This window comes from Amblyraja radiata, chromosome 6 (assembly GCF_010909765.2).
Source record: "Amblyraja radiata isolate CabotCenter1 chromosome 6, sAmbRad1.1.pri, whole genome shotgun sequence".
NCBI lineage: Eukaryota > Metazoa > Chordata > Chondrichthyes > Rajiformes > Rajidae > Amblyraja > Amblyraja radiata.
This window is the reverse complement of record NC_045961.1, coordinates 100,839,134-100,852,815: the sequence shown is the minus strand read 5'-3', so window position 1 is coordinate 100,852,815 and position 13,682 is coordinate 100,839,134. Positions and strand designations below refer to the sequence as shown.

The 13,682-nt window shown below is 48.9% G+C and overlaps 1 protein-coding gene across 1 annotated transcript in view; it reads right to left on the bottom strand.

Annotated features, from left to right (window-relative positions):
• Window positions 1-13,682, bottom strand: part of LOC116974651 (arylsulfatase H-like) — a 59,617-nt gene that overhangs the window by 28,830 nt on the left and 17,105 nt on the right. The window contains exons 4-6 of the mRNA XM_033023354.1: window positions 9,489-9,610; window positions 7,075-7,197; window positions 3,807-4,233 (exon numbers count right to left, since the gene is read on the bottom strand). Coding sequence (XP_032879245.1) covers window positions 3,807-4,233; window positions 7,075-7,197; window positions 9,489-9,610 — 672 coding nt within the window. The remainder of the gene's footprint in view (window positions 1-3,806; window positions 4,234-7,074; window positions 7,198-9,488; window positions 9,611-13,682) is intronic.

Genomic DNA, 13,682 nt, shown 5'->3' with positions numbered 1-13,682 from the left:
CCCAGGAACAGGCCCTTCGGCCCACAATGTCCATGCCGAACACAATGACAAATTAAACTAATCTCCCCTGCCTGCACATGGTCCATATCCCTCCATTTCTTGCATATCCATGTGCCTATCTAAAAGCCTCTTAAATACCTCTATCCTGTCTGCCTCCACCACAGCCCCCGCCAGCAGGTTCCAGGCACCCCCCCCCCACTCACCTTAACATTATGTCCTCTAGCCCGTGACATTTCCACCCTGGGGGGAAAAAGGTTCTTATTGTCAAAAGACACAAAATGCTGGAGTAACTCAATGGGTCAGCCAGCAGCTCTGGTGAAAAAGGATGGGTGACGTTTCGGGTCGGGACAGAGTCAGTCTGAAGAAGGTCTTGACCTGAAACATAGAAAATAGGTGCAGGAGTAGGCCATTTGGCCCTTTGAGCCTGCACCGCCATTCAATATGATCATGGCTGATCATCCAACTCAGTATCCTGTACCTGCCTTCTCTCCATACCCCCTGATCCCTTTAGCCACAAGGGCCACATCTAACTCCCTCTTAAATATAGCCAATGAACTGGCCTCAACTACATTCTGTGGCAGAGAATTCCAGAGATTCACCACTCTCTGTGTGAAAAATGTTTTTCTCATCTTGTTCCTAAAAGATTTCCCCCTTATAGGCTGTGGGCCGAGCATCAAAAATGTGTCTAGAAATAGGATTTTGTGACCCAAGTCACCAAACTACATGAAATTTTCACATATTGTGTAAAAAAATGTATATTAATCACCCCTGAACCTCGATATGAAGAAGACTTGCACATTTTTATTAAATTAGAGATAAACCGGAAAAATATCGGGAATGTTTTAGTCCAATCAAAGCACGTTTAACATTGAGTTGTCTGCCAGTTGGCCAATCACGCGCTTTGTTTCAGGCTAGCACACAAAATGGCTGAGGGGGCTTCACAGATGCCTGTTATACTGGAGATTCCGATGTGTTGTTCTGTGGAATAAATGTCGTGGAAACTTGCAGCAGGTAATTGTATTTAGTGGGAAAAGCATTAAAAAGGCTGAAGAAAGTGCTGCGAAGTGGATTAAAGTGCAAGAAAGCCTTCAAAGTCCCTGCTGATGTGCTGGAACACAAAGAAGGCCCCCATGAATCAACTCTAACTGAAAGGTAAGATTAAAGTCTGAATTTATGAAAATCTATCTGTATGGAGTTTAATTAATTTAATATAATGTGAATAAATTCATTCATTCATTCATTCCTTATTCATTCATTCACTCACTCACTCATTCATTCATTCATGAAATTGAGGGCCTAAACTATAACCCAGTCAATTAAACATTGTCACTAATGCCAGCCTGGAGAGGGAAAGATAGATCAGCCATAATTGAATGGCAGAATAGACTCGATGGTGGAGTAGACTCCGATTGCTGAATTCTGCTGTGCTCTGCGAGCAGGGGCGGCGATCACCATGACGACCCGGGTGCCGATTTGTGCAGCCAGGGAGCCACTGTGCCTACACACCCCCTCCACACCTCCACCCCCCTCTCCCCCCCCCACTCCGCTCTTAACCCCCACACACCAGCCCCTCCCCCACCAGCCTCTCCCCCCACACCAGCCCCTACCACACCCACCACCCTCCCCTCCCACACCAACCCCGCACCAAACCTCCCTCCCCCATCCCACATACACCCCCTCCGCTACCACACAATCCCCCCTCCACTACCCTCACAACACCCTCCCTGCCCCTCTCACAGCCACCCCCCCTCACCACCCCCTCCCCCCACACCACCCACACACACCACCCCTCCCCCCTGCACACCCTCCTTTCCTGCATCCTTCCCTCCCCTGCAACCCCCCATTCCCCTACACACACCCTCTCCTAGACCCCCCATCCCCTACAACCCCGCCTCCCCTGCACTCCCCTACCCTGCACCCCCCTCCCCTCTCCTTCACCCTCCCCTCCACTATACCTGCCCCTCCCCCACACTACACCATAACACACTCCCCACACACACACCCCTACCCCCTCCCGCACAACCCCCCTACTCCCACCGCCCCCTCCCCCCCCCGAGTCCAGAGGTCCACAAGCCGTGAGTGACTGAACTGTGAGTCCACCAGCCGTGGCTGAGTGAACTGTGAGTCCACCAGCCATGGCTGAGTGAACTGTGAGTCCACCAGCTGTGAGTGACTGAACTGTGAATCCACCAGCCATGAGTGACTGAACTGTGAGTCTAAGAATCCATTTGGCCCACAATATACCGGAGGAGGCGCTGTCCTGAACGGCTGCCTGTCCTGCAGCTGTCCGTTTTTTCCCCTTCTTTTTTATTATTTTTAGTTCGTTAAATGTATAGTCAGGGGGTCTAAATCTTTTATGTGTGGGGGGTGGTGGGGGGGAAGGGGGAAACTGCTTTTCTAAGTCCCTACCTGGTCGGAGGGGTTGCCTTCCTCCGAGCAGCGTCTTCGACCTGTCCTCGCGGCCTACCAGCGGGTCCTGGAGCGACGTTTCCCTGAGGGGACCTGGCCAGAACATCGGCTTTGGCGGCGGCGCAGAACGTCGGCGTTGGCGTTGGCGGCGCAGAACATCGGCTTTGGCGGCAGTGCAGCGCTGGAGCGCTATTGCGGAGCGGGCGATGCCTTTCCTGGGTCGCCGCGCTGGAACTCCGGTATGCTGGGACCGCCGAGGAAAACATCGTGGAGCCGCGGTTCTGCGGAGCGGCCAGCTGCGACGTTTGAACTAACATCTCGCCGAGATCACCAGTGTGCGGAGCTCCGTCTGGCGTGGTCTGTTGGCTTGGAAGCCGCAGGCTCCGGTGGGAAGGCGGCCGTTCCTGGCACCCCAAGCTGCTGGGGGTTCTCCCGACGCCGGAGTACCATCACCCGGCGAGAACATCGGGCGCCGTGGCGGCGACTGTGGAGGCCTCAAGAGGCCCGACTATGGGTGGTCAAGAGGATGGGGACTGGACTTTGTGCCTTCCCCCACAGTGGGAATCACTGTGGGGGGATGTTTTGGTGTTGAATTTCTTTATGAATACTGTGTTGTATTTTTATTAGTGTGCTGCATGGACATCAGAATTTCTCCTGAATAAGGGGATTAATAAAGTATTTATCTATCTATCTATCTATCTATCTATCTATCTATCTATCTATCTAATATCCAAACTAGCCCTTTGGAAACCAGTCCCTTCGGCCCACAACACCCATACTAGTGTTCCAGAAAGCCACCCTCCAGGCCACCAATATTGGAATTGGTGGAGAGGTGGAATATTGTGTTGGGGACCTGCCCTCCCGTGTGAGAATGGGACCCAATGGGTCCCACTTAGTCTAGTACAATGTAATGGCTCGATTGTGATCATGTATTGTCGTTCCGCTGACTACTTTGCACGCTACAAAAGACTTTTCACTGTACCTTGTTCCTGCAGCCATCAAGCTATTGTGTGTATATATACACACACTGAACTTTTTTCTTACTTTTCTCTCCTGTCATGTACTACGTTTACATATTCTGTCGTGCCGTAGCAAGTAAGAATTTCATTGTCCTATCTGAGACACATAACAATAAAACACTATTGACTCTTGACACTTGGTACATGTGACAATAAACTAATCCTTCCTTCTCCCCCCCCACCCCCCATCAGTCTGAAAAAGGGTTTCGGCCTGAAACGTCGCCTATTTCCTTCGCTCCATAGATGCTGCTGCACCCGCTGAGTTTCTCCAGCAATTTTGTGTACCTTCGATCTTCCAGCATCTGCAGTTCCTTTTTGGACAACTAATCTGAGCTGATGGCTTCTGCACTAGTGAACTGATGAAGTTACAGTTCCTACCTTTCGATGAATCCCAGAGCTTCCTCGGTCATTCTCGCTGGGAGTGTTTCTGGGTTTGAAGGCTGCTGAACAACTTGATGGTTCCTCATGACCAGACAATTCCAGTGCCTGAGGAAACCAAAGAGACTGTACCAAGATCCGAAGAGCAAGCACGAACACACTGTGGGCCAGACGATCCACTTCCATCCCACGCTAATAAGGCCGGTCCGCCTCAGAACAAACAGTGTCAGAAGTCCCGCGAAGATCACTTCAGCGGCCAGATAGACGTTGACCTGAATGTCAAAAAAAATGGCACTTTGGTTGGTTCCCGGCTTGCAATCATCTACATTGGTGAAAGGCGTGCCATAGAAGTAATCAAAGCCGTGACTCAGTGGATGATGACAGTGATCAGTCCTAGTTTCACAGTTCACACCGAGGTGCCATTTTCCTGTTGAGAAACATAGAAAATCGGTTCTAACCTTCAAGCCAGCATCGCCATTCAATTTTATCACGGCTGATCATCCTAAATCAGTAACCTGTTCCTGCTTTCTCCCCACATCCCTTGATTCCGTTAGCCCCAAGAGCTCGATCTAACGCTCCCTTGAAAAATCCAGTGAGTTGACCTTCTGTGGCAGAGAATTCCACAGATTCACAACTCTCTGGATGAAAAAGTTTTTTCTTCATCCCAGTCCTAAATGGCCTGCCCCTTATTCTTAAACTGTGACCCCTGGTTCTGGACTCGCCCAACATCGGGGGGGAAATTCCTGCATCTAGCTTGTCCAATTCCTTAAGAATTTTATATTTTTCAAAATGATAAGAACAAATGTATCTAAGAAGTAATGAACATAGAACAAAACAGTGTGTAGGAAGGAACTGCAGATGCTGGTTTGCATCGAAGATAAACACAAAGTGCTGGAGTAACTCAGCGGGACAGCATCTCTGGAGAGAAGGAATGGGTGACCTTTCGGGTTAATAGACAATAGGTGCAGGGGGAGGCCATTCGGCCCTTCGAGCCAGCACCGCCATTCTCTGTGATCATGGCTGATCATCCACAATCTTAAAGAGATTGGGTTCAGGTACACAAGCCTGAATTCATCTGTATTTCTATGTTTTATTGATGCGTCCAAGGCATTTGATAGGATTAATCATGAACAATTGTTTGTAAAATTGCTAAATAGAGGTGCCCCTAAATTCTTAGTGAGAATTTTAGTGTTCTGGTATGCCCATCAAACGTTTCAGGTTAAATGGGACAATGTTGTATCTGCTCCATTCTGTGTTAGTAACGGAGTGCGGCAAGGAGGAATTTTGTCTCCTATTTTATTTAATGTCTATATGGACGAATTGTCAAATCAGTTAAATAGGCTAAAAACTGGCTGTCTTGTGGGCAACACTATTGTTAATCATCTGATGTATGCAGACGACCTGGTCCTGCTCTGTCCATATAGTGCTGGGCTGCAGCAGATGCTGAAGGTGTTCTCTCAGTATGGCCTTGATTATGACATTAAGTATAATGCTAAGAAAAGCCGCATAATGATAGTTAGAAGCGCTGAGGGCAGGAAATCAACTTTTCCGACCTTTTATTTGTCAGACAGTCCTCTTGCTGTGCGTGAGGAAATTAAATACTTAGGTCATGTCATATCTGATAACTGGATGGATGACAAAGACCTCTACCGACAGCGCTGTAAAATTTATCTTCAAGCCAACATGCTTATAAGGAAGTTTTATATGTGCTCTGACTCTGTGAAGTGTTCCCTGTTCAGAACCTACATCACACCGTTATATACTGCTCAATTGTGGTCTAATTATAAGAAAAAGAGTATGCAGAGGCTCAAGGTAGCATACAATGATGCAATGAGGTTGCTACTTCGTGTCCCTAGGTGGCATAGTGCCAGTCAATTGTTTGTGTCCACTAGAGTGCCAACCTGCGATGCACTCTTAAGACAGCTGGTGTTTAGTTTTATGTGTCGCCTGGACAAATCAGAGAACCACATAATTGAAGCCCTAGTCAGCCCTCTGAAAAGCTGCTATAGATTCACTTCTAGGCTAAGACGACATTGGTGCAATAGCTTATATATATTTTAGGCTAATATGCAATTTTTTAATGTATCTTTGTAATTCTTTGTACTGTTTGATGTGTTATATGGACCTGTGTCTGAAATAAAGCTTTAATAATAATAATAAAAATAATAATAATACCCTGTTCCTGCCTTCTCCTCATATCCCCTGACTCTGCTATATTTTAGAGCTCTATCTAACTCTCTCTTGAAAGCATTCAGAGAATTGGCCTCCACTGCCTTCTGTGTACAAACTCCATACAGACAGCACCCGTAGTAGGGATCGAACCCAGGTCTCTGGCGCTGCACTCGCTGTAAGGCAGCAACTCTACCGCTGCGCCACCGTGACCGCCCAGTTTGTATGTTCTCCCTGTGACCACGTGGGTTTTTGCCAGGATCTCCGGTTTCCTCCCACATCCCAAAGACGTACAGGTTTGTAGGTTAATTGACTTGGCATCATTGTAAATTGTATTAGATTGGGACGACAGATGGCACAATGGGCTAAGTGTTCGGCTGGCAACCGGAAGGTAGCCGGTTCGAATCCCGCTTGGAGTGCATACTGTCGTAGTGTCCTTGGGCAAGACACTTCACCCACCTTTGCCTGTGTGTGAATGTGTGTGAGTGATTGGTGGTGGTCGGAGGGGCCGTAGGCGCAGATTGGCAGCCACGCTTCCTTCAGTCTGCCCCAGGGCAGCTGTGGCTATAGAAGTAGCTTACCACCACCGAGTGTGACTGAGGAGTGAATGAATAATGCTATGTAAAGCGCCTTGAGTATTAGAAAGGCGCTATATAAATCCCATCCATTATTATTATTATTATTATTATTGTGTGGGAGAGTGTTAGTGTGCATAGTCAGCGCGGACTCGGTGGGCCGAAGGGCCCGTTTCCGCTTGCATCTCTAAACTAAACTAAAAAAACTAAAGAGCACATATTGCAATTGACAGTAGTGTCTACGTCCCATGAATAAGCAAATGAAATGTGTAGGAAGGAACTGCAGATGCTGGTTTACTCCGAAGACAGACACAAAAAGCTGGAGCAACTCATCGGGTCAGGCAGCATCTCTGGAGGAAAGGAATAGGTGACGTTTCGGGTCGTGACCCATCTTCAGACTGAGAGTCAGGGGGAAAGGGAAACGAGGGACACAGACGGTGATATTGAGAGATATAGAGTAAATGAAAAAAAGATATGCAAAAATAGTTATGATGATAAAGGAAACAGGCCATTGTTATACATACCTATAATGCCAGTGTTGTATCCTTGTTTCTGCAATATTGCTGCAAATGTTGTTTCATTCTTCGGAAGCCCACCAGAACTGCCAGTGAACATTAGGACACGGACTCTGTAACCATTGTCCATACCTTGAATAAAAATGCAAATAAATAAGATTAACAGCTTAATTGTTTTGTGGCTACAAGTCCATTTGTCCTGCTCGCTAGCTGAGCATCACTTCCCCTGACGTCTATAGTGTAGTTAGGCTTAGAGATACAGGGCGAAAAAAGGCCCCGTTTGTTTCAATGAAGTCCCTCCCCCCCCTCATTCTTTAAACTCCAGCGAGTACAGGCCCAGTGCTGACAAACACTCATCATAGGTTTACCCACTCATTCCTGGGATCATTCTCGTAAACCTTCCTGGGACCCTCTCCAGAGCCAGCACATCCTTCCTCAGATATGGGGCTCCAAAGTTGCTCGCAATGTTCCAGGTGCGGCCTGACCAGCGTGACGAAGACAAGTGCGTCCACGAGTGTAGAAGGTCCCGGTGAGCCGCGGCCGTACCCCGAGGGCAGGCCTGGCCCGCCCGCCGTGGAGCCGGGAGAGGGAGGGAAGTCGTCGAGCCTCCGAAGACTGGGAACTCGAGGGGAGGGTGGAGGGAGTCGGCAGCGGTGGCAGACGCTGGTACAAGGGACAGTAGGAAGAACCGGGATGGTCTTGCCTTCCGCGCTTTCAATAGACAATAGAAAATAGGTGCAGGAGTAGGCCATTCGGCCCTTCGAGCCTGCACCACCATTCAATATGATCATGGCTGATCATCCAAATCAGTATCCTGTACCTGCCTTCTCTCCATACCCCCTGATCCCTTTAGCCACAAGGGCCACATCTAACTCCCTCTTAAATATAGCCAATGAACTAGCCTCAACTACTTTCTGTGGAAGAGAATTCCATAGATTCACCACTCTCTGTGTGAATTTTTTTTTTCTCTTCTCGATCCTTAAAGACTTCCCCCTTATCCTTAAACTGTGACCCCTTGTTCTGGACTTCCCCAACATCGGGAACAATCTTCCTGCATCTAGCCTGTCCAGCCCCTTAAGAATTTTGTAAGTTTCTATAAGATCCCCCCCTCAATCTTCTAAATTCCAGCGAGTACAAGCCGAGTCTATCCAGTCTTTCTTCATGTGAAAGTCCTGACATCCCAGGAATCAGTCTGGTGAACCTTCTCTGTACTCCCTCTATGGCAAGAATGTCTTTCCTCAGATTAGGAGACCAAAACTGTACTCAATATCATGGCTGATTATCCCCAATCAGTACCCCGTTCCTGCCTTCTCCCCATATCCCCTGACTCCGCTATCTTTAAGAGCCCTATCTAGCTCTCTCTTGAAAGCATCCAGAGAACCTGCGTCCACCTGAGGCAGAGAATTCCACAGACCTGAGACCTTTCATGGTCAGCTGCGGGAGGCACCCACCCTCTGGGGCACGAAGGTTGAAGAGGGCCGGGCAAGGAGAGGACGAAGGTTCGCGGGACCACCGGAATGGAGGGGGCGACTGCAACAGGCCTTGATCACCCGCTGCGGCTGGGACTGTAATCTGGCGCCAAAGCCTGGCGACTCGTGCACCCAGGCTCAGTAGACTGTTTCAATGCATTATGTACCTAACCGGGCATTGTACTTATGCAAGGCAGATAATCTTACTGATCTGAATGCAAAGAAGAATGGAAAAGGGCTCTCTTTGTACCTTGTTACACCCGACCGTTGGACCGTATCATTAATGAATGCATCAGTTTGTGCAAACGAGATGAACACAGAACACTGTATCTTGGTACACACAACAATTATAAACTAACTTGGGCAGCACAGTGGTATAGCGGTAGATTTGCAGCATTATAGCACCAGAGACCCAGGTTAGATCCTGACAACAGGTGCTGTTCGCTGAGGGGAGAGAGAGAGGAGGGGGGGGGGGGAGAGAGAGGAGGGGGGGGGAGAGAGAGAGGAGGGCGGGGGGGGGGGAGAGAGAGGGGGGAGGGGAGATGGAATACTTGACTCAACAGCCTAATTCTGAGCTGTAATATTCGATGTAGTTCCTTACAGTAATCCAATTAAGAACGGCAGAAGGGTCTTGACCCGAAACGTCACCCATTCCTTCTCTCCAGAGATGCTGCCTGTCCTGCTGAGCTACTCCAGCTTCTTGTGTCTGTCTAAGAAGTGCAGATGCTGATTAATGCACAAAGGGGCAGAAAGAGCTGGTGCAACTCAGCAGGCCAAGCTACATCTCTGCAGAGCATGGATGTGAAATCTTGGCTCAGGGCCCTTCTTCAGACCCATCTCGGAGAACATGGAAAGGTGAAGTTTCAGGTTGACTTGCGACACTTCTTCAGACCCAGGTGGAGAGGCGACGTTTCGGGTCGAGACCCTTCTTCAGACCTGCATATGTTCCCTTACCGGATCGAATAGGGTATCTGCCCGTCATGAAGGCGGCCCTACTGGGCGTGCAGAGTGGAGCTGCTGCCAAATGATGGGTTAGCATCAGTCCTTCCTCAGCAAGATGATCAATATTGGGAGTTCTGTCGGAAAAATAACAATGGTTACTGGACTTAGTGGGACCCATTGGGTCCCAGCTTCACACGGGAGGGCTGGTCCCCTAACGCAATATTCCACCTCTCCACCAATTCTGGGGGGGGGGGGGGGGGGGGGGGGGGTTCTGGTGTGTTAGTATGGGTGTTGTGGGCAGGTTTCAAGAGGGCTAGTATGGACATTGTGGGCCGAATGGATTCTTGGGCTGGCAGCTCAGTCACTCAAGCCTGTTGTGCTGGCAGCTCATTCACTCACAGCGGGTGGGCTGCCAGTTGACTTACGGCTATTCCTTGAAATTCCATTTCAAGCAGGCTGCAAGGCCACCAGATTCAAGTGCAGTTTCATACCACTTCAAGCAAGTTTCCTTCAGATTAATGTTATATTTTCCAAGTTATTAAATTAACTTGAAACAGCGCCATCACTTGCCGGCCGCGCCTGTGCACTTAGGGGGAGGGGGATCTCTGGCGTCACAACGGGAACCCGTCAGTCGCGTGTGTGTGCGTGTGCGTGCGCGCGTATGTGCGTGTCTGCGTGCGCGTTTGTGTGCGTACACACATACAGATACACAAGCCGCATACATACTTGTATATATATACACCCATATGCATGCACGCACGCACACAAGCATACATATATACAGTTTAAGAACAATGATCCAAATTCTATGTACAATGAGTATATCACACTGTGTCAATAAACTAAAACTGAACCATCAGCACAGCCCTTCCCCATTCTCATACCTCTGGAAAATAATTGTTTTGCACTCCTGCTTAAACTGAGTAATGTTTGTGCTTTGCTTGAAAGCCTGACTATTTACTTCAGGCTCACTATGTGCAAAGTACAAAAAGCCAAACAACAGAGAATAGGAGAGAGGTGCCAAACTCGAGTGACAGGCAACTGGAAGCTGGGAGTCACTCGCAGACTGAATGGAGGTGTTCGGAGAAATAGTCACTCAAATGGGCGGCATGATGGCACAACACTAGAGACCCAGCTTCGATCCCGGCTACGAGTGCTGAGTATACGATCCCCCCCGTGATCCCTCAGCACCAACTCCCCCTCCCATTCCCAATCTGACCTTTCTGTCTGGGGCCTCCTTCATGGCCAGAGTGAGGCCCAGTGCAAATTGGGGGAACAGCACCTCATATTTCACTTGGGTAGTTTACACCCCAGCGGTATGAATATTGACTTCTCTAATTTCTGATAGACCTTGCTTTCTCCCTCCTTCCCCTTCCCAGCTCTCCCACAAGACTACTGTCTCCGCCTCTGCCTTTCTTTCCCCTCCCGACATCAGACTGAAGAAGGGTCTCAACCCGAAACCTCGCTCCATAGATGCTGCCTCACCCGCTGAGTTTATTTTTTCTACCCCCGTGAACAGCGTGGGTTTTTCTCCGGGATCTCCGGTTTCCTCCCACGCTCCAAGGGCGTACAGGATTGTAGGTGAATTGGCATTGGTACAATGGTAAATGTCCCTAGCACGTGTAGGAGAGGGTTAGTGTGCGGGGATCGTTGGTCGGCGCGGACTCGGTGCGACGAAGGGCCTGTTTCCGCGCTGTATATCTAAACAAAGCTAAATCTGCATTTACTTCCTCCAATGTAGGGGAGCCCTCAATGTGAGCACCAAATACATCACAATAAAGTAGCAGACAGGTCAGCAGAATGAATAGTGCCACTTCCTCACAGCCTCAGCAACCTGGGTTCAACTCTGACCTCCCTATGTGGAGTTTCCACGCTCTCTCTGATATACGGACAGGGTCGGTTGAGAGGTCATAAGGTCATGTGACAGGAGCAGAATTAGGCCATTTGGCCCATCAAGTCTATTCCGCCATTCAATCATGGCTCATCTATCTCTCCCTCACATCCCCATTCTCCTGCCTTCTCCCCATAACCCCTGACACACGCACTAATCAAGAATCTGTCTAGCTCTGCCTAAAAATTATCCACTGACTTGACCTCCACAGCCCTCTGTGGCAAAGAATTCCACAGATTCACCACCCTCTTTGATGAAATATCTGGAATTCCCTGCCACAGAAGGTAGTTGAGACCAGTTCATTGTGCTATATTTAAGAGGGAGTTAGATGTGATCCTCGTGGCTAAAGGGATCAGGGGGTATGGAGAGAAGGCAGGTACAGGATACTGAGTTGGATGATCAGCCATGATCATATTGAATGGCGGTGCAGGCTCGAAGGGCCGAATGGCCTACTCCTGCACCTATTTTCTATGTTTCTATGAAAGGAATTCCTCATCATCATTTCCTTCCTGGAGGAACGACCTTTAATTCTCAGGCTATGACCTCTGGCCCTGGACTCTCCCACTGGTGGAAATGGCCACCAGGGGGCGCCGAACGATTGGCAGCCCGGCCAATAGTCTGTTTGCTTTCTCGTCTTTTTGTTTTTTTTTTGTTTTTTTATAAGTTTGTGTAAATGTTTTCTGGTTTGTTTTATGTGGGAGGAGGCGGAGGGGTGGGTGGGTCTGAAGCAGCCAATCCCTTGCCCCGATCACCCCGCGCGGGGTAGCTGACATAGAAACATAGAAAATAGGTGCAGAAGTAGGCCATTCGGCCCTTCAAGCCAGCACCGTAATTCAATATGATCATGGCTGATCATCCAACTCAGTATCCCATCCCTGCCTTCTCTCCATACCCCCTGATCCCTTTAGCCACAAGGGCCACATCTAACTCCCACTTAAATATAGCCAATGAACTGGCCTCAACTACCTTCTGTGGCAGAGAATTCCACAGATTCACCACTCACTGTGTGAAAAAAAAAAATTCTCATCTAGGTCCTAAAAGATTTCCCCCTTATCCTTAAACTGTGACCCCTTGTTCTGGACTTCCCCAACATCGGGAACAATCTTCCTACATCTAGCCTGTCCAACCCTTTAATAATTTTGTAAGTTTCTATAAGATCCCCCCTCAATCTTCTAAATTTTAGCGAGTACAAGCCGAATCTTTCTTCATATGAAAGTCCTGACATCCCAGGAATCCCATGGTCTGGTTAACCTTCTCTGTACTCCCTCTATGGCAAGAATGTCTTTGGCAAGGGAGATGGAGAGGGGGGAGGAGAGAGGGGTGGGGGAGGGGAAGAGAGAGGGGAGGGGGAGAGAGGTGTGGGGAAGGGGGAAGGGAGGAGGGAGATGGGGTAGGGGAGAGAGGTGGAAGAGTGGGGAAGGAGAAGTTCCTATAAGATCCCCTCAATCTTCTAAATTCTAGAGAGTACAAGCCGAGTCTATCCACATCCCCCAAATCCTATCCACATCCCCCAAATGCAGGTTCACCCTGATGCGGAGGCCCAAGCGCCACCGGCTACGGGAGTCAGATCATCCCGTCAACTGAGGGCTCAAGGCCCCCAACCCCGGGAGAGCAAAGGGAAGAGATTGAACTTTTTTTCACCTTCCATCACAGTGAGGAATGTGGGAGGAGTCACTGTGGTGGATGTTTATGTTAAAATATGTTTTGTGTGTTCTGTTGCTTTTTATTGTGTGATTCACTTGGCAAATGAAATTCCTCGTATGTACAACACGTACTTGGCTCAAAGTATTATTGTGATTGTGATTGTGATAGTGATCCTCTCCACATCCACTCAATCCTGGCCTTTCACAATTTAGTACATTTCAATAGACAATAGGTGCAGGAGGAGGCCATTCGGCCCTTCGAGCCTGCACCGCCATTCAATATGATCATGGCTGATCATCCCCAATCAGTACCCCGTTCCTGCCTTCTCCCCATATCCCCCGACTCCACTATTTTTAAGAGCCCTATCTAGCTCTCTCTTGAAAGTATCCAGAGAACCTGCCTCCACTGCCCTCTGTGAGGCAGAGAATTCCGCAGACTCACCACTCTCTGTGAGAAAAAGTGTTTCCTCGTCTCCGTTCTAAATGGCTTACTCCTTATTCTTAAACTGTGTGGCCCCTGGTTCTGGACTCCCCCCAACATCGGGGGCATGTTTCCTGCCTCTAGCATGTCCAAGCCCTTAACAATCTTAGAAGTTTCAATGAGATCCCCTCTCATCCTTCTAAACTCCAGCGAGTACAGGCCCAGTGCCCAGTACAGAAATAGACATAGAA